Genomic DNA, 18,905 nt, shown 5'->3' on the forward strand with positions numbered 1-18,905 from the left:
CTGAGGGGCACTCAGAAAAGGGTCTGTCTTCCTTCTCCCTTGGGCAGACCCATCTTGCATGATTTCTTCAGGTTACTTTTGTAGAGATTCAAGAAAGGCCAGCTACTGGCAAAAGAAGTATAGGTTTCTAGTATATTCCAGGATAGCAGTGGGAGTAAGGAGGAGAACTCTGCTTAGGTTGACCTCAGTGGCCTTTAGTATGCATTCAATGCCTACTTCTGGATCCTCCAGGAAGTGGTGCAATCTTTCCTTATACTGGCTTCGTGTCTGGGGATTGTCCAAGGTCACAATAGGCACCCTTTTCTCCATCACTGAACAATATCACATGCCTTCCCCCATTCTTCTTCTTCTTCTTCTTCTTTTTTTTTTTTGGATTTGGTTTTTTTCGAGACAGGGTTTCTCTGTATAGCCCCGGCTATCCTTGAACTCACTCTGTAGACCAGGCTGGCCTCGAACTCAGAAATCTGCCTGCCTCTGCCTCCCAGAGTGCTGGGATTACAGGCGTGTGCCACCACCGCCCGGCTTCCCCCATTCTTCTTACTGGCCAGTGAATTGCTCCCTCTAATGGTCTTAGGCTACCCTGGAGTGAGGGGTGACCTGGTCTTTCTTGGTCTGCAGAGGACACCTGGCTGGTTTGATCTACAGTGTCCAGGGCGAAAATCCCTTTGGCTTCAATTGCTGCCTGGGCCTTGCTTGGACATCTGTGTATACCTGTGTCACTACTTGAGTTTCTTGGAGATCCGATGGGATAAGGCAGTGGGCATAAGAATTGAGCTCAGGATTAGTGTGGGGGCACAGTAAGGCTCTCCTGTTTGGGTTAGGTATAGGTATCTTCAAATTCTTGTAGAGCGCCCGAAGCCGCTGAGTGGACAGTGCCATTCTGAGCAGCTCCCTGGCAGATCTTATTGGCTCAAGGGGAGCGATCTTTCCAGGGTTCCTCTGTCTTTCTGGGGTCCAGCATGCCCATCTGCCCACAAACCTCAGACCCAGATGCTGCAAGGACCGCAGCCCGTTGGGAATTTGGGCAAGCACTGGGTAGGGCTTTGGCTCCTAGCTAAGGGAACGCAGAGCTCCACCCGAAGACAGCGCTCAGAGAGTCCCAACTAGCCTGGCCTCCGGAGCCCGCCCAGTCCCACCCGGGTTGCCCCGCCCGTGCGCAAACCGTAGCCCAGCACCGCGGGCCCGTTCTGCGCGTGCGCAGTCCCGCCCCGCCCGCGCTGCGGGCGGCCAGTGACGTCACCGGCCCTGAAGCGCCCTCCGGCGGCCGTGCGCTCAACCCCACTAGGCGGTTCTTGAACAGCCCGAGGGGGCGGCGGGCCGCAGTAGCCCTCTGAGCTGCTTTCCCTGGCACCCGCTCCGGGGCCGCAGCGGATGGGCGGCCGCGGGCCGCGGGGCGACAGTCGGGGAACTGGTGCGAGCCGGGACCGGGAGGGGCGGACGCGCAAAGGGGCCGCGGGGCGGCCGGGCGGGGCGCGGGCCGGCGGTTTGGGAGGGTGCCCCGCGTCCGAGAGGTGAGCCGGGCCCTAACGCTACGCGGGTTCCGCGTCGCCCCTGCCGCGCCATGGCGGAGACCAAAATCATCTACCACATGGACGAGGAGGAGACGCCGTACCTGGTTAAGCTGCCTGTAGCTCCTGAGCGCGTCACGCTGGCAGACTTCAAGAACGTGCTCAGCAACCGGCCGGTGCACGCCTACAAATTCTTCTTCAAGTCTATGGACCAGGACTTCGGGTCAGTGGGCCGCGCGGCCTGGGCTGGGGTGCTGGCCCTCTCCCACGCGTGTGTTATGGCTGCTGGGCCCCCTCGCGGGCACGAGCTGGCACCTGTCTGCGCCGGCTGGGCTTTCGGGTCTGGGGACGTCAGAGAGCGCCCCCGTCACCGGCAACCCCGCTGCGCATTTACAGCAGGTGTAGGTAGAGTCTCTGCGCCTTGGTGACCCTGTTTGTGGCAAGCCGGGGATCCCAGTTGACTACTGTCTAGGTAGGCCAGACAGTTCTTTCTGATGGACAGGCGAGGGCCCAGGCTTTCTGACCACCATCCAGTGGGGCTCCAGTGCCCAGCTGGTCCAAATTGGGTGCCGAAGGCCACGCTTAAAGCCAACTCCCTTCTCTCTGGTTAAACACAGGGCCTGATGCATTCCTTCTTTATGGATGGAAACCTGGGACTCAGGACTGCTCTGGGGGTGTGTAGTTTATGCGGGGGTGGGGTCAAGGAGGAGGATTGGGGGTTTGTGGCTCCTAGCACCCAGTGGATCCTCCACTTGAGAGGTGGGTAATGTGGAATAGGTGGGTCATAGGCATCCATCTGTTTTCTGGAGTTTATAAAAGTTTTGAAGCCTGAAAACAGACTCTTCTTGGTCCCTCTCGAGTCCCTGTGGCAAGGCAGACAGAGGTCAAGGGTCACTGGAAACCAAGAAGCTCCATTCAGTGTACCCTGTCCCCTCGGTTCCTGGCTCCTGTGCCTCTGACCTTTCTGAACCACACAACATTTGCATTCCTGGGAGGTGCTCAGGTCATCTCCTGACTTGAGTCAACTTGTAACGTAGTGTGTTTCTAGCTGAGTGGCTGTGGTGGCTGTCTCAGGAGAAGGGACTTCCTATTTGAGCTAAGCTGGGCCTCTGAGACAGTGAGCCAGGGACTGGCAGTGCAACAGAGGCCTGACAGGGCATAGCCACAGAAACCTGAGTCCATGGCTTGGCAGTGTTTGGGGCAGGGTAGCATGCTTAGGCCCTGTGGGTGGAGCAGGTGTGCTTGGTGCCCTTGTGTGTGGCTCCATCTCAGGGCTTTGACATTGAGGCTATTTCCTGGATTCCATAGTTGCGGGGTCCCTGGGCAACTCATGGGTCAGGTCAAGCTCAGACCTCTTTCTGACCCTGGGCTTCTAGACAGGACTGAACCAGGTTTGGATAACTAAACTCTCTTGCCCACTCGGTCCTTGTGCCCCAACCACCAGGGAAAAAGTAGAGTGTGTCCCTCACAACTTGAAGGCTGGTGCTCCCCATTTGCCTAGAGGCTGGAGGGTCTTCTTTGGAAGTTGATCTTCCCTGATTCTCTGACTGGGTCACCTCTGTGGTCTCTAATCTCAGGGACAGGGTATCTCTGGATCCAAATATTGGTACATTGTGTGTGTGACCAAAGTAACAAATGTTCTCACAAACTCGTTACACCCTAGGGTGTAAGTGGTAAGGAGCAGACCTGGGTTGCTTTCTGCTGTACACTCTGGGTGTTTCCTGAGGGTACCTGTCCCTCTACTCTGATATCCATATTAGGTAGGAAGAGGTCACATAGATTCCCTACTATCTGTGCTTGTGGCAGGTTTAGAGGACCTGCAGGTGTCTTAGCTAAGGAGATGGGATACATAGCAGATACAGGTCTTTTTTGTTTGTTTTTGTTTTTGTTTTGTTTTGTTTTGTTTTTTGAAACAGGGTTTCTCTGTGTAATTCTGGCTGTCCTGGAACTCACTCTGTAGACCAGGCTGGCCTCAAACTCAGAAATCCGCCTGCCTCTGCCTCCTAAGTGCTGGGCTTAAAGGCGTGCGCCACCACCGCCCAGCCAGATATAGGTCTTGAAGTAGGAATAGTTCCTTTGGGTGGGTTTGAAATGTTTGGGACATGGGGTCTGGAGCTAGCAGAGAGGTCGGAGGTATAAGTTGGGTGTCCTGAGTGTGTAGAAGAATTAGGAGACAGAGCAACATAGAGGTAGAGTCTGGGCAAGGGATGACACAGAAAGACAAGCAGCTTGTCAGTAGGCCTCACTGTGACTCTGACCTGGTACTCTGATGGTACTCTGACCTGGGAGCCTAGAAAAGGAGCCCTGCCCTGTTTTCATCTGTCCTTTCCTTACCCGAGTTCTACTTATAGAGCTCCAAGGATACCAAGAGAAAGTAGCTTCACGTCAGGAGAAGGGAAGCTCAGCAAGGTTGGCTGAGCTGGATGAGTGACCTCAGGGGTAGCCGCAGACTAGAGTCTGTGATGCGTACCCTAGTGAGTCTAGCTCCAAACCAAAGCTGGCTACTTTGTAAAGATCAGAATTCTGTAAATTCTTTTTTACAAAGAAAAAGGTCTATTCTTTGCCCACTTACATTCAACTTGTGGTTGTTCTGACTCTGGACCCCAAGGCTCAGTAGCAGCAGGACTTCTGGTTCTGGTGGGCGCTGTGGTGTTTGGTCTGGTGATAATGGAAGGTCTAATCTATGATAGAGGAGTGTGTACATTTGGCTCTTGATCCCTGCTACTAGGAATGTACTGCTGATACCAGCCTGCCTGATGTGATACTGAGTCCATCTGCCTGGCAGTTGCTCCAGCCCCATCTCTGAGAAAGAGCTACCTGAGCTGGAGGGAGGCAGGCAAGGGTAAGGGCTAGAAGCTCTGGGATCTGGGGTCCTCTCCACATTGGCAAATGTTCTGAGGGCTCCCTGTGCCCTGGTCGAGCTGCCTTGGGTTAGTGACTTAGCCTCTCTGTGTTCCACATGCCTCCCTAGTATTTATTATGAGAGTCTAGGTAATTATAATCCATTCCCTGAGCTGTGGGGAAGGACTCGATGTTCTGGGGCTCAATGCCCCATGAGATGAGTTGGTAGAAGAGTGGCCAGCTATGGAACCCTGGGCCTACGTACACCTGTCAGTTCAAGTTCATGGGCTACTTAGGCCAAGAGCCTGGTCCACACCAATGCTTGGTAGGAGTTGGACCCTCACTTCTGGGAGCATACAGAAGCCTCTTGAGGCTCAAGATACCTCCATGACCTGTACCTACTTGCTTTGCCAGTCTCTGGCTCTGTGTGTATGAGAATTGGAATGGGGCTATCTCAGGGCTGGGCCACTGGAAGGGTAGTCTGTGCGTTACTCTAACCTCCTGAAACTCTGGGTCCTTTTTGGCCAAGCTATGCAGGGCTCCATAGAGCTCTTACCTTAGAGCAGATTTCTCCTTGAGGTGGATTACTGTGAGTGGCTGGTAGAGCCCTATGGCCACAAGGAACTCTCCAGGAATTCTAAGGTTGGGGCAAAATGCCCACAGGAGTGCCCTGAGTCACTGTGCAGAGTTAGTGGAGACACAGTAAGGTCAGCTTTTCTTTTGAGAGGATAGACATGCAAGGCTCAGGGTAGTAGGAATGTTTGATTGTGCCTCATTCTTTTCTTGTTATAGAGTGCCCAGCAGACTATCCCATAGCTATGGGTAGCATCACATACCTGTGGCACCCATTCCTGCTTCTACTATGGGTGTTGTAATGTTTGCCCTTTGCCTAGCCAATGGTGGAAAAGGGCCAGGGTTAGCCCTAGGATCTGGGGCAAACACCATCCTCTCAGTACTGTTATTCCCCCTTGGCCTGTCTTCTTGTCTTGACCCCTAGGTGGAAAGTAGGACTTGGGCTGCTCAGGCTAGGAGGGCTAAGAAGCAGGGCCTTTGAACCATAGAGGTGTGTCTTTCTAGGGATTGGGAGGCACAAAGACCTCAAGCTAGCCATATTACCTTAAGGGTCTGACTGAGTAGGCACTGGCTGCTGTGGATGGGACACAGTGCCTGTTTGAGGAGCCAGGCAGGCCCTATTGTGGGTGCTAGGAATTGCTCATATGTTTCTCCATGGGTGAGTCAGGGAGAGTTGGAGCTTGGGTGTGCCAGTTGGGTGTGCCAATGGGAAAGGCTTTTGGTGAGTCTACTTTCGGGTTGAGGTTGGGGGCCAAGGTGAGGATTCCTGTCTGGATTTTTTGTTGTTAGGTTACTCAGAGATAGGCTTTTTGTGGGCCCTGGTATATCAGCTGCCACAGATAGAGCCCTGTCATCCTCAAGAGAAACTTTATCTCACCATGGATCAGCCTCAGGTCTTCCTGTGCTGACAGCCTCTCTTATGGCTACCTTGGTCCCGGGCTTGTAAATGAAACAAGCCACAGGGCTATAACTTGTAATTGGTGGAAATAGACATTAAAGAAGTCCTGAGAAGTGATTCTATCCTACTGTTGGGGTCCCACTTCATTGATCCCTCATGGGCACATAGAAGCAGCAGTAAGATCAGAAAAGTAGTTGGGATACACTTTCACTTTCAGGCTATCCAGCCTCTGCCACTACTTCAGCCTTAGGTCTCTAGAAAGTGGGTGGACAAAGGACTTATTCCCTAGATAGGATGGGATGTTGCTCTGCTAGTGCTTCCTACAATCTACTGTTGCCCAGTGGTTCTGGAGCAGCAAGCAGAGATGACCCTGCCCCTGGCATTGGGCCCATTAAACCACAAGCCTGCTTCCTGCCAGGTGCACTTCCAGGACCAGCCTGGTTTTCCAGCTCTACTCAATTCAAGTTTTAGGTATGGAAAATCCCACTATGCTAGGCGGAGCTAAGAGCTAGGGTGAAGGTGAGACAGTGGAGAATCTAGGGCCTGAGGAGGTAGATGGAACCCTATTCCCAGCTGCCCCTTCAGACCTGTCCTAGCTGTTGTCCATGCCTTTTTGAACACTGACCCCAGGCTTTCTGGCTTCCTTCCCAGTTCTCATTCCCTGACCCTTTGTATCTTGCTTGGGCGAGCTTGGATCCTTTCTAGCCCATCTGACCAGGGAAGCAGCATGAAGACAGAGATGGCTGTAGTCAGTAGGTACAGCCAAGACTTGGATAGCTGTGTCCCTAAATGCCCTCCCAGGTCCTCAGATAGAATCCAACCAAACTCCCTGATAGTTGGGACTGATCTTGTACATGAGGTCCACTTTGTCTTTCTAGCTGGATAGATGGCTTTGAGGGTAGCAAGAGCTGTTATCCTTCTGGCCCTCTCACATCTATAGAAGGGGTTGTCAGTTCTTGTACCTGGTACCAGGCAGTCCAGGCCTTCTCTGGGCTGGGGAAACTTTAGGGGCCCAAGGCATGGAGCACCATGAGATGCTTATCATATTGACTAGGGTCTATGAGTGCTCCAGAGAGGCACAGAAGGTGTGTGCTGGGAAGACAAAGACAGGAGTCAGTGGGCCTGATTTAAGCAGAGTGCACAAAATGCTGTTCTTATGCAGCCCAGTCTGAATGTAGGCTTAGGAGGCCCTTCTGGAACTAGCTGAAATTGGAGCTTTTGTGGTACATGGTGGGATTTGGGGTGAGAGGCAGTGAAGAGCCATTGGCTGTCCCAACACCTGGATGGGTAGAGCTACTCTCTCTAAAATTTGAAGGCTGAGAAGAGTTCCCAGAGGAGTCTCAAGTGTCATATGTTTTGGTGAGGGAGCTTTTGGGTCCCAATGAGCAGACAGACATACATAGCTAGAGACAGGTCTGATATAAATCCCAGGGCAAAGGAAGCTGAAGAATTAGGGACTTTCCCAGGAACCCTTAGCCTTGTCTGACTCACCATGGGCTAGAGGCTGACTCTGAATGTGAACAAGAGTTCTAGATAGAATGTCCTTCCATGAACGCTTTACATTTATCTACCCCAGTGCTAAGGGTCAGGGATTTGGGGCCAGGGGAGAACAGTAGAGTCCCTAAGAAGAGAATGTGTTATATAAACACTCAGTGATAATATCTGTGGCCTGAAAGGTGCTCTATTGCTAGGTCCAAGGGTAGGAGATGTCTCTTAGTGTCCTTCATGGATCCAGGTGATTTGACATCTGGGCTTTGTTTGACCATAGGGTGGTGAAGGAGGAGATCTTCGATGACAATGCCAAGTTGCCCTGCTTCAATGGCCGGGTGGTTTCCTGGGTGAGTCTATGGGTGGCCCCACCAGAATGATGCAGGTGGGATCTTCCTGGGAGAAGTAACTGGACAAAGGTAGGCAGTGGTAGGGTGCCTGTGGGGGTGGTCTTGAAACCTATGGCCATCCAACACCTCACTCTTCCTTCACAGCTGGTCCTGGCTGAGGGTGCTCACTCGGATGCAGGGTCCCAGGGCACTGACAGCCACACAGACTTGCCCCCACCCCTTGAGAGGACAGGCGGCATTGGAGACTCCAGGCCCCCCTCCTTCCAGTAAGGCTCCTAGTGGGCAGAGATCTGCCATTGCTGGATACTTGCTACCCATCTGGGAAGAGGGAAGCTGACAGCAGAGAAGGGGCCTAAAGTTGGGTGGGAGGCACCTTTTAGAACTAGGATCCTGTCTGGGGGTTTGGGGACTGGAATCATTCGAGGTAATGGCTGCCAGCAACCTGGTCTGCCCAATTCCACCTGCTTCTTATCTATGCAGTCCAAATGTTGCCAGTAGCCGGGACGGAATGGACAATGAGACAGGCACAGAGTCTATGGTCAGTCACCGGCGGGAGAGAGCCCGACGTCGAAACCGCGATGAGGGTACTATGGCTGTGTCTGCCCAGACCTGGAGGCCAGGCTTCCCTTGGTATCCCTTTAGTATATTCCAAGCCCCTGGACATATTCTTTCAAGCATTGGTCCTTGGGTAGATGTCCCAACTTGGTACTCCTAGCCCCTATAGCCCCAGAGTCACTGTATAAGCTTTGAAATGCACAGGCCACCCTCATTCTGGGACCACTGAAGTCCCACAATAGGTTCCCACCCAACTGTCCCCACAGCTGCCCGGACCAATGGGCACCCCAGAGGGGACCGGCGGCGGGAACTGGGACTACCTCCAGACAGCACATCCACTCTACTGAGCAGTGAGCTTGAATCCAGCAGCTTTATTGACTCAGATGAGGAGGACAACACAAGCCGGTAGGTGGCATGTGCACATCAGTATTTGCTGAAGATGTATGGTTAAGAGTACTGTCTGGTTATACATATTGGTGCCTTGTGCTTTACTGACTTCTGGCTTCTTGTTCCTGCCTCTGGTCTCCTGCCTCAGGCTGAGCAGCTCTACAGAGCAGAGCACCTCCTCTCGGCTAATTCGTAAGCACAAATGCCGTCGTCGGAAGCAGCGCTTGAGGCAGACAGACCGGGTAGGCAGCAGGTGGGTGGGGTGTCTGCTCTGAATGGTGCCCACACAGCCCCTCATTGGGTCCCTCCACAGGCATCCTCCTTCAGCAGCATCACAGACTCCACCATGTCCCTGAACATCATCACCGTCACTCTCAACATGGGTGAGGCCTTGTGGGCTGTGGGTGCTTGCTGGGGGTGGGTACAGCCTTGGGAGCTTTGGGGGCCTGCTCATGGCCCCTCCTGCAGAGAGGCACCACTTCCTGGGCATCAGCATCGTGGGCCAGAGCAACGACCGGGGTGATGGCGGCATCTACATCGGATCCATCATGAAGGGCGGGGCTGTGGCTGCTGATGGCCGCATTGAGCCAGGCGACATGTTGCTGCAGGTGGGAGCCATGTGGGGACTGTGGGGACAAGATGCACACACATCCCACCACCAATCCCTGACCCCACAAACCCCATAGGTGAATGATGTCAACTTTGAGAACATGAGCAATGATGATGCTGTGCGGGTGCTTCGGGAGATTGTATCCCAGACAGGGTGAGGAGGGGAGCCATGTGGGGGTGGGAGTGGCATGAGATGGGAGGGGCTATCGGGCCTCACCTATGAGGTGGTCTGCTGAACTCTGTAGGCCCATCAGTCTCACAGTGGCCAAGTGCTGGGATCCAACCCCTCGGAGCTACTTCACCATCCCAAGGGGTGAGTGACCCCATGGAGAAGTGGGGGAGGGTGGGGTTCCTAGGTCCAGACTGGGGGTCTTTCTTGTCTGCCTCTGTGCTGTGCCCCTACTTACTATCACCTGTCATCTGTTGCCATGTGGTAACTATGCAGCTGACCCAGTGCGACCCATCGACCCGGCTGCCTGGCTGTCCCACACAGCGGCACTGACGGGTGCTCTGCCCCGCTATGGTACGAGTCCCTGCTCCAGTGCCATCACACGCACCAGCTCTTCCTCACTAACCAGCTCAGTGCCTGGCGCCCCACGTAAGTGGCAGCTCACATGAGCCCCCAAAGGAAACTGAGGCTGAAGAATGAGGGTCAGCTCTAGCTTTGAGCATTGGCTCATCGGAGCCATTCCAGGGGCCCATTAATATAAAGGTGTTGGTTGGCTTCCAACACCTTGACAAATGTATACTCAAAGATACATGTACATATCTCTCCAAGCCTGGCCATACTGGTTATCTGCATGAATTGAAGGTCCTACTAGGCTTGTGCTGAGGATTGGGAGGACATGGTAGCCTCTGCTTTGCTTTTCTGCTACCTAACATAACTAACAGCTTGAGCTTTCCAGGGAGGTGTCCTTGGGGAGGGGGAGGGGCTGGCTTGGCCATATGTATTTGGACTGTGGGACTGGGAAAAATATCCCAATCTTAGCTCAAGTTTCAATAAGAGATACCTAGGAGATAGACGTTTGATCCAGCCCCCTGCTCTTAACCCCCTGTGAGCCTGGGCTCAGAGAAGTGTGCTCTGCAGAGCTTGAGGAGGCACCGCTGACTGTGAAGAGTGACATGAGTGCCATTGTCCGCGTCATGCAGTTGCCAGACTCAGGACTAGAGATCCGGGACCGCATGTGGCTTAAGATCACCATTGCCAATGCTGTCATTGGTGAGTCCCTGGTTGTGTGGGAAGGGCCCAGTCTGTTCTTCATTCTGGTGTAGCTTCCCAGGGCTCAGCTACCCTGACTTTCATGGGCCTATGGCCAGGGGCGGATGTGGTGGACTGGCTGTACACACACGTGGAGGGCTTCAAGGAGCGAAGGGAGGCGAGGAAGTATGCCAGCAGTATGCTGAAGCATGGTTTCCTGAGGCACACAGTGAACAAGATCACCTTCTCTGAGCAATGCTACTATGTCTTTGGTGACCTGTGCAGTAGTGAGTAGGGGTTATTGGGTAGGGATTGTTGTGGGGCTCATCCATTTGCCTTCACTTACCCCTCCCCTCCCTTCCTGCCAGACCTCGCATCCCTGAACCTCAACAGTGGTTCCAGTGGAACCTCAGATCAGGACACACTGGCCCCACTGCCCCACCCATCTGTACCCTGGCCCTTGGGTCAAGGCTACCCCTACCAGTACCCAGGACCCCCACCCTGCTTCCCACCTGCTTACCAGGACCCTGGCTTCAACTATGGCAGTGGCAGTGCTGGGAGTCAGCAGAGTGAAGGTGAGAGCCATGCCAACCCCTCTTCCCACTCCCACTCTTTGGCTCTGCCTGGCCCTGATGCTTCCCTCTGTGCTCCTGCTGTGTGTTTGGGTCCTGGTGGGTCCCATCTCAAGAGTCAGTGTGTGGGACAAGGAGGGGCTGATGTGGGTATTCAGTGTGGTTCTGTGGGTAGAAGCCTTTAGAGAATAGGAAGACAGCCTGGTGGGAGCAGACCTGGTGTGCTAGGTGGCAGAGGCAAGAGGCCAGGAGATGATGTGGCAAGATTGAAGATGAAAGTAGCCACTAGTATCAAGTAGGGGGACTCTCTAGGCCCCAAGTTAGGGGGAGAATGGGCTTTATCAGTTATGGTGCCTGCATCCCAACAGAGTGCCGGAGAAGAATATCAAACACCACTATTAAAGCATATCCCAGGGATATCGAAGACCTTGAGGGATGGGTGTCTCTGAGGAGGAGATAGACTGTCCTAGGCAGAGTGGGGTACAGTTAGGCCAGCAGCTGTGCTACAAGATCCAGAGAAAGACTCAGGAGAGGTTGGGCCAGAGGGTGGCAATACCCAAGGGGAAACTATGGAGTGACTACTAATCCTAGGCAGGCCCTTGCATGTACCCAGGCTTAGCTTGGCCCAAAATAGTCCTATTAGCCATTGGTAAGCACTGGATTGGTGTGTGACTTGTGCTATTCCTTGCTTTGTGCTGAGCAAGCCTTAGACTGAAGGACTAGCAGAGTGGACCCTCGGGCCGGTAAGCCAGGTCCCCCTGTGTCCCTCTCAGCATGTCCCCAGCCAGCACGTGTTTTCAGGTTCCCACTACTTTCAGGACAAGGGCTAAGCAAATTAGCTGACCAGGGTCCTGGGGTTGGGTGGACAGTGGGTCTTTGGGTGGTGAACCCAGGATGACTAATGGGAATGCTGGGCACACAGGGCCTTCACTGGTTTCTTAGTTTCTCAGCTGTATCATTAGCCCTTGGTTCAAGCATTGGGGTTAGGTGTGAGGTGCCAAGCTGGCCCCTGGTGTCCCTGCTGTCTGCCACTGCCCCTAGCTTCTCGCCTCTCAGCTATTACTGGTATCTGCATGGCTGCCATTCCCCTACCATCCCCAGGCTCACCAGGTCCTGCCCTGGTTGTCTGGGAGCAGCTGGTGGTCCTGGAAGTGGCCGGGCCTAGTGCTGACTCTGTTGCCCCTTCCCTTCTCCTAGGGAGCAAGAGCAGTGGGTCCACAAGGAGCAGCCATCGGACCCCAGGCCGAGAAGAGCGCCGGGCAACTGGAGCTGGGGGTAGTGGCAGTGAATCAGACCACACAGTACCAAGTGGGTCTGGTAGCACCGGCTGGTGGGAGCGGCCTGTCAGCCAACTTAGCCGTGGCAGTAGCCCTCGAAGTCAGGCTTCGGCTGTTGCCCCAGGGCTCCCCCCACTGCACCCCCTTACAAAGGCCTATGCAGTAGTGGGTGGGCCACCTGGAGGGCCACCTGTCCGGGAGCTGGCTGCTGTTCCTCCAGAACTTACAGGTAGTCGCCAGTCCTTCCAAAAGGCCATGGGAAACCCCTGTGAGTTCTTTGTGGACATCATGTGATGATCAACCAGTGTCTTCAGTGCTGCCTGTGGCAAGAGTCTGTGTTCCTGTGCCAGGAGCTCTATGGGCTTGCCTTCATGGTGGCCAGCCAGAATAGATCAGCTGTGGGGTCTGGGCCAGGGCAGAGGGAGCAGGCTACAGAGCAGGGGCTGAGGGCAGCCATACCACCAGGATATTGGCTTGACATTTTGTCTGCTCTTGGGGCTGCTGATGGTGGTGCAGCTCAAGTATCTATAGTGTCTCGTAAGGAGACATCTCGGTCTTTATGTCCTCAGCACAAGTCTCAGGGACCACCCCCTGGTTCCCTTTTTTGGAAGTGGCCTCAATTTAGGACAAGAAAGGCTCTCTTAGACTCTGTTACCCTTTTCCCCAAAGTCTCACAGAACTGTGCACAGGGGCACAGGCTGACCATCACTAAGTTTATGGGCTTCACCTATCAGGTCAAGGTGGGGTTCTTGAGGGCTTAGACATAGCCCTCAAACCTCTCTGGCTGCCCAGGTGGGGTCTAACTTATTTATTTATTGCTAGCCTGCCTGCTCTAAGGGTGGGAGCTGATTACCCAGTAGGGGCAGTTTGCATGCCCCTTTTCCCCACCTGCTACTTGGCACATGACAACACAGTTTGAGCTGAAGGTATGTGGAGGATGGCTAGTAGGGGAGACAGGAGAGACCTGGCAACTGTCTACTGTCTTAGTCTCAATGGTGGGTGATAGTGAACACAAGAGCTGCAGAGGTGGCGTCCTGTCTTATCACTGTTCTGGTGGCTGCCTATCAGCATGTGCCACTGCCATCCCGGCACAGCAGCCCCAACCACCTACACTAGACACTGTGTCAAAGTCTGAACGACTGGGTAGTTCACATAGAGCTGCTTCTGTGTAAATGCTGCTTCTGTGTAAATGCTATTTTAAACACTAAAAAAGCGTTTAATTTTATGGGACTGATGTGTGGCTTGTTTCTCTTTTCTCCAGCTAAGCTGCTTCCGGATTCAGGTGTGGGGGCCAGTCCAGAACTGACCCAGGTCTGATCCTGCCTGGAGATGGAAGATGCTCTTGTCCCCTGCCGCTTAGTCATGTGGCTCTGTCCCTGGTGCTGGCCAGTAAGGGGCCTTTCAGGCAACTTTTCTGTCCTTGGTACTAGAAGCTGATTCCAGGGGTCCCGGGTGGATGGTGCTGGCCGTGGTGCTGACCCGTACCCCTGTATATGCTCTGTCCAAGGTGCTGGTGGTGACCCAGTTCTCTCCTACAGGCTAGGGCTCTGCCATGAATGGAGAAGGCTGGATGTTGCCTACCTCCTGAGTGTCCTCTGCCTGCTGTCTTTCTTGCTCTGTCCTGATACATACATACATGCCCAGCCTTCTATTGCTGGGATGCCTGGACAGGGTGCTGAATGAGGGCCCTAGACTGGGCATGTTCAGGCAAGTCGTACCTTCTGGCCTCCCAGGGTCTGCCTGGGAAATTCCTGAACTCGAAGTATTGCTATGGAGTCCCAAAGAACCTTTTGTGAGTCTGGTCACCTGGGCAGGCCTTAGGTGGGCATAACAGGATCAAGGATGATCTTGCTTTTGAGGGACAGGTGAGCTCATAGGGTCCATCTTGTACACTGCAGGCCCCGGGGTGGTGGTGGTCACTGTGGGGCTAAGGTCAGTGGAGTCTGAGTCTATAGTTAAGTGTCTCAAGTCTCAGATTGAGGTTCCATTTGGGGTGTGTTGGCTTAGGAGATCTCTGGAAGGGCTAGGTTCACTAAAGGTAAGGTCATTGGGTCAGGGGGTCATTCATTCTGTTCCCGAGTTGCCTCACCACTACTACTATTCCCACCTGCTGCTTCCTTGGGGCTCCTTCCCAGAAAGAACTCCTGAGTGTTGAGCTTTGGCAGCCACAGAAGCACATAGCACTTGGGCAGGTGGAAGGTGGCCAGGATGCCCAGGGCACAGAATAGGATAGCACCCATCTGCACAGCTGGCTGGTAGGCCACCTGCACATTGGCCAGGAGGGGCACAAAAGAGACCCAGGTGATGAAATAAGTTAACATGGCGAAGGTGAGACCACGGGCACGGTTGTAGCGACCAGGCTGGCTCTGTACCAGGAAAGTGCCCAGAAAGCAGAGGAAAGCTAACATTGCATTGGTGATGTGCACCAAGCCCAAGCTGACCCAGGAACGCATGCGGCAGTGCTCCAGTACCTCTGTGGGCAGCACCGACCAATCTGTCACCACCTCTGGTGGGAAAGCTATCAAATACCAGGCACATAGTGCTGCCTCCACAAAAGTGGCCAACAGTACTACCAGCCAAGCCCAGGGTCCCCGAAGGTAGCTGCATAGCCAGTTTGCCCAGCTCAAGGGCAGCTCAGACTCCACAAAGGTCTCAGCTGCTTGCAGGAAGAGTGTGCTCAGGCAGCCTGTGAGAGGGAGGTGAGCCATTGGTTGTTGTGCAAGGCAGCTGGCAGAGCTTGGCCGTCCTGGGAACAGAAGGACACTGAGGCAGAAGAGACCTAGGCAGATCAGGCCAAAGCAGAACAGTAACCCACCTGAGGCCTGAACAAGAGGGCTGTCCCAGTGGTGGACAAAGAGCCCCAGAGCAGCCAGTGCTAGTCCCAGCACCAGGCAAAGCATCAGGAGTAGTGACAGCACAGTTGGCTCCCCCCAAGCCAGAAACTTGGGCCTGCGAGGTAAGCAGATTGTGCTTTTCTCTGGGGACCATTGGTCCTGGTTACATGGAGTACAGGTGAAGTCATCTGTAGTGGTGAAAGTAAGAAAGAAAGGCAATGTGGGGGCTGGTGGTAGGAGACGCCCCAGCTAGCCCCCCACAGTAATCGCCTCAACATTAGCCTTAGGGGAGGGGGCTTGCCAGACTTGTATGCTTCTGTCCCCTAGCCCAGCTGTGCAGCCTATCTAGGGAAGATGGTTCACCTGGATGCTTCCGGTAGCTGCCTGCCTTGCAGTCCACACAGTCATAGCAGCAGGAATGAAAGCCCTTTACTCTGCGCACCTGGCCATCTTTGCACTGGCGGGAACACTGGGAGACTGGCACCTGGACATGAAGCCTTGGGTTAGGCTCCCGTTGGCCCAAGACCCATAAGCTTCTGCCCATCATGCTTTTTGCCTATCTAGTCCTTACCTGGTTGCCGGGCCAGTACATTTTAGAGTGCTGTAGCTGAAGAGTGCCGTTGAAGGTGCCTACAGTATGTAATACCGGTGTAGGGCTCTGCCACACCCACATTTTCAAGTCATATTCCATGTCTACATTCCCTTCAGCATCAAACTGCAGTGTCAAGTCTCGAGCATGGAAACTCATATTGTACATGTTCTCCAGGAGCTGTGGAGTGGAGTCGGGGTAAGGCTGACCTGTGAGCCTTTCAGTTCAGTGTTCCTGCAGGAGCAGGCAAAAACCCGCAAAACCCCTACCCTTACCTGCCAGGGTTGAACAGGCTCTGATGTGTGGCAATGTGAGACATTGCACTGTAGGGTGTTGTGAAGGGCTTGAGCCACACTGTACACAGCTGCATAGGTTGCAAATATTTGGTGGTGCAACTGCCCAGATGATAGGTTCTGCAACAGCCCAGATGATAGGTTCTGCAGCATGATGTGGTCACATTGTGGACAGCGCTGCCCCATCACATGTTCCTCCAGATCCAATTCAGCATTCAGTGAGGCACAGAATGCTGGGTCAGCAGCCAGGGCAAGGTGAGTCTCCACATACTGGGAAAATTCAGGCAGTAGGGCACCCCGCTGCAGAAACCCAAGCACAGTGCCCACACGGGCAATATTGGGAAGTGTCATGACCAGGTCAGAAGTCAGCCAGGACTCACTGGCCACCCATACTTTGGGTGAAAGGCCATGATGGATGCTATAGCTAAAAAGGGAGTAGACAGCACGGGCAGAGGCAAACAGCACCACTACTTGTACTTTACTTTGGTTCACTTGGCGTAGCACATCCAACACCTTGCCCAACTGTTGGCCACTAGTGTCATGTTGTGGCACCAGGCCCTCATGTGCAATGCAGATACCTCGTGCGTTGGCCAGACCAGAAAAGATGCTCAGACCTTCCCGGCCATAGTCATCATCACTACCTAGGGCAGCTACCCAGTTCCAACTAAAATTCTGCAACAGAGTCACAACTGCCTGGAGCTGCACCTGGTCACTGGGCACTGTGCGGAAGAAGGATGGAAATGTTTCCCGGTCACTTAGCCGATCCATGCTGGCACTATAGCTGACCTGTGGTGATCAAGAAGCACTTCCTGATATGAGAGCTCAATGGGTGCAATTGATTGAAGGAATACAAAGGAAGTGGGCTCACCTGTGGCATAAGGAAGAAGCTGAAGAACTTGCCTGTAATGAGGGCAAGCTCTGATGAGTGGGGGCCAATGACAGCCAGCACACGAGGTTGGTACTGTGTGTAATTACAGTAGGCAGCAATGCTTTGACTGCCCACCTTGGCCAGGAACATGAGACTGGGCTTCATGGTGACCACTGGCTCTGAGCATGTGTCAAACAGGTCATAGCCCAGTCGCAGCCCAGGGAGCAAGGCAGATCCATTGTTGATCTCCTCCACAGCCATCTTCATAGCCATGGCCAGGAACAAACCAAGGGCTGAGAACCTGAGGCCACATGGAAACTGCAGGTGGTCACCACCCTCATCCCCAGATCGGGAGTACCACAGATCCAAGGCTGCCAAACTTTGGCTCACTCCCACCCCAACTGCTAGCCTCCATACCTGGTACACAGGATGCCATTGGGTTGTGTTCTCTGGTTGAGAGTAGTCTCCTCAGTTGAGCCCAGGGGAAATAGCCCACCCAGTATGTAATCTCCTTGTGCCTTGAGTTGCTGTGACAGACACAAAGAGGCCCCCATCCCAAGCTCCAGGAAAACAGCCAGGCTGAGGGCCAGGATAGCCAAACCTGGCATGGTAGGTAGAAGTTTCCAGCACTGACAACAGATGGGTGTGTGGAGCAGGAGCCACAGATGTACTGAGTCAAGGGGGAGGGAACAGTAGATTTGTTTAGCAAAACCACTGATGTGCTTGGCTGCCAAATCTTAAGGAGCTCCGGTGATATATGCAATATCCCAGTCCTGATGTTTTGTGTATACTCGACTCTGTATCTAATAAACTCTCTGTCCAAGAGTGACCCAGTAAGCCAACTGTGACCACTGGTTGTGGTCTTGTCACCCGCCTATGCCCAAGCCCCTCAGCACCCTTCATTTCTAGAACAACCTGGTAGACTGTAAAAAGGAAGGTGCAGAAGTATTCAGGATTCCAGGGTTTCTCATGACCGTGGAATAAGGGGGCACAAGGGCTATATTTGTCACAGAGACACCCCCCCCTTCCCTTTCTCCCTCTTGCTCCATCTCCATTCACTCCGGCCCCACAGAGACACTTTTTATCTTCTGAAGGCAGGAGCTGCAGAGGTGGTCCCTCAACAACAGCTGGCTAGCCAGGTCTAACCTTCAGATGGGTTAGGAAGAGCTCTGGCTGAGTTTCCTGGCCTTTCTAACCTGCCCGAGTCCTGGGGCAAGGCAGACTGGAGGGTCCCAGCTGTTCTGCTTGGGTTCTGACATCTGGAAGCTGTAGAGCTCTTCAGCCATCCTGTTGATCTTCAATATAAGCACTCCAGCCTTGGCAGGCATGCAGGCATCTCTCTGCAGAGTGCTCATGCTAGTCCATGAAAATGAGAAATGGCCATAAACAAATAGCTTCCTGCAGCTGCTAGGGCCAGGTGTGTGCATGTATGCAGTTGACAGTTCCTTCTTAGCTTCTTCCCTGGTTTATGTCAACTTGATATAATCTAGAGTTATCTGAAAGGAGTGAACCTCAATTGAGAAAATGCCTCCATAAGATCTGGCTGTAGGGTATTTTCTTAGTGATTGATGGGGGAGGTCCCAGTCCTGTTGTGGTGCCATTCATGGGCTAGTGGGCTTGCTTTCTATTAAAGGAAGCAGACTAAGCAAGCCACTAAGCAGCACCCCTGTATTACCTCTACATCAGTTCCTGCCACCAAGTTCCTACCCTGTTTGAGTTCCTGTCCTGACTTTCTTTGATGAAGTGAAATGAAGTATAAGCCAAATACACCCTTTTACTCCCAAGTTGCTTTGGTCATAGCTTCGTCACAGTAACTCTAGCTAAGCCATCCCCCTCTTAATCTGGGTGTGAGGGAGCTACTGCTAACACAAAAGGCTTTTGGCACCCAAACATAGGGGAAGCTATTAACTCTTGGAATAGGCATCCCCATAATCTCAATGTTATGGTGTCTAGCAGGTGTTATGGAAATGACCTTTGTATTTCCTTGCTGCTTTTTGAGGATGTCCACAAAACATGTTCACATAATTAACACACATGTCCACACTAATCTGTGTGTGGCACATAT

The 18,905-nt window shown here is 53.4% G+C and overlaps 2 protein-coding genes across 5 annotated transcripts; one reads left to right on the plus strand and one right to left on the minus strand.

The window, feature by feature from the left end:
• Positions 1–1,249: 1,249 nt before the first annotated feature.
• On the plus strand, positions 1,250–14,399 carry Dvl1 (dishevelled segment polarity protein 1). Of its 4 annotated transcripts, XM_052178393.1 has the most exons (16): positions 1,251–1,731; positions 7,589–7,658; positions 7,803–7,924; positions 8,139–8,242; positions 8,480–8,618; positions 8,749–8,842; positions 8,914–8,983; positions 9,069–9,208; positions 9,287–9,363; positions 9,455–9,522; positions 9,655–9,807; positions 10,297–10,428; positions 10,527–10,694; positions 10,776–10,982; positions 12,177–12,485; positions 13,518–14,399. In XM_052178393.1, exons 1-16 carry the CDS (start codon positions 1,562–1,564, stop codon positions 13,571–13,573), a joined length of 2,079 nt encoding a protein of 692 aa, XP_052034353.1. In that variant the 5' UTR covers positions 1,251–1,561; the 3' UTR covers positions 13,574–14,399. The 4 variants fall into 4 exon arrangements, with proteins under 4 accessions (XP_052034355.1, XP_052034353.1, XP_052034352.1 ...); XM_052178392.1 differs by lacking the exon at positions 13,518–14,399 and having other exon boundaries at positions 12,177–13,486; XM_052178394.1 differs by lacking the exon at positions 13,518–14,399 and having other exon boundaries at positions 9,655–9,732; positions 12,177–13,486.
• Tas1r3 (taste 1 receptor member 3) lies at positions 14,308–17,854 on the minus strand. The gene is made up of 6 exons (XM_052178417.1): positions 17,258–17,854; positions 16,841–17,141; positions 15,955–16,758; positions 15,662–15,859; positions 15,454–15,574; positions 14,308–15,278 (listed from the first exon to the last, which is right to left on the minus strand). Exons 1-6 carry the CDS (start codon positions 17,446–17,448, stop codon positions 14,317–14,319), a joined length of 2,577 nt encoding a protein of 858 aa, XP_052034377.1. The 5' UTR covers positions 17,449–17,854; the 3' UTR covers positions 14,308–14,316.
• Positions 17,855–18,905: the final 1,051 nt, after the last annotated feature.

The sequence above is a fragment of the Apodemus sylvaticus genome, chromosome 3 (assembly GCF_947179515.1).
Source record: "Apodemus sylvaticus chromosome 3, mApoSyl1.1, whole genome shotgun sequence".
Classification (NCBI taxonomy): domain Eukaryota; kingdom Metazoa; phylum Chordata; class Mammalia; order Rodentia; family Muridae; genus Apodemus; species Apodemus sylvaticus.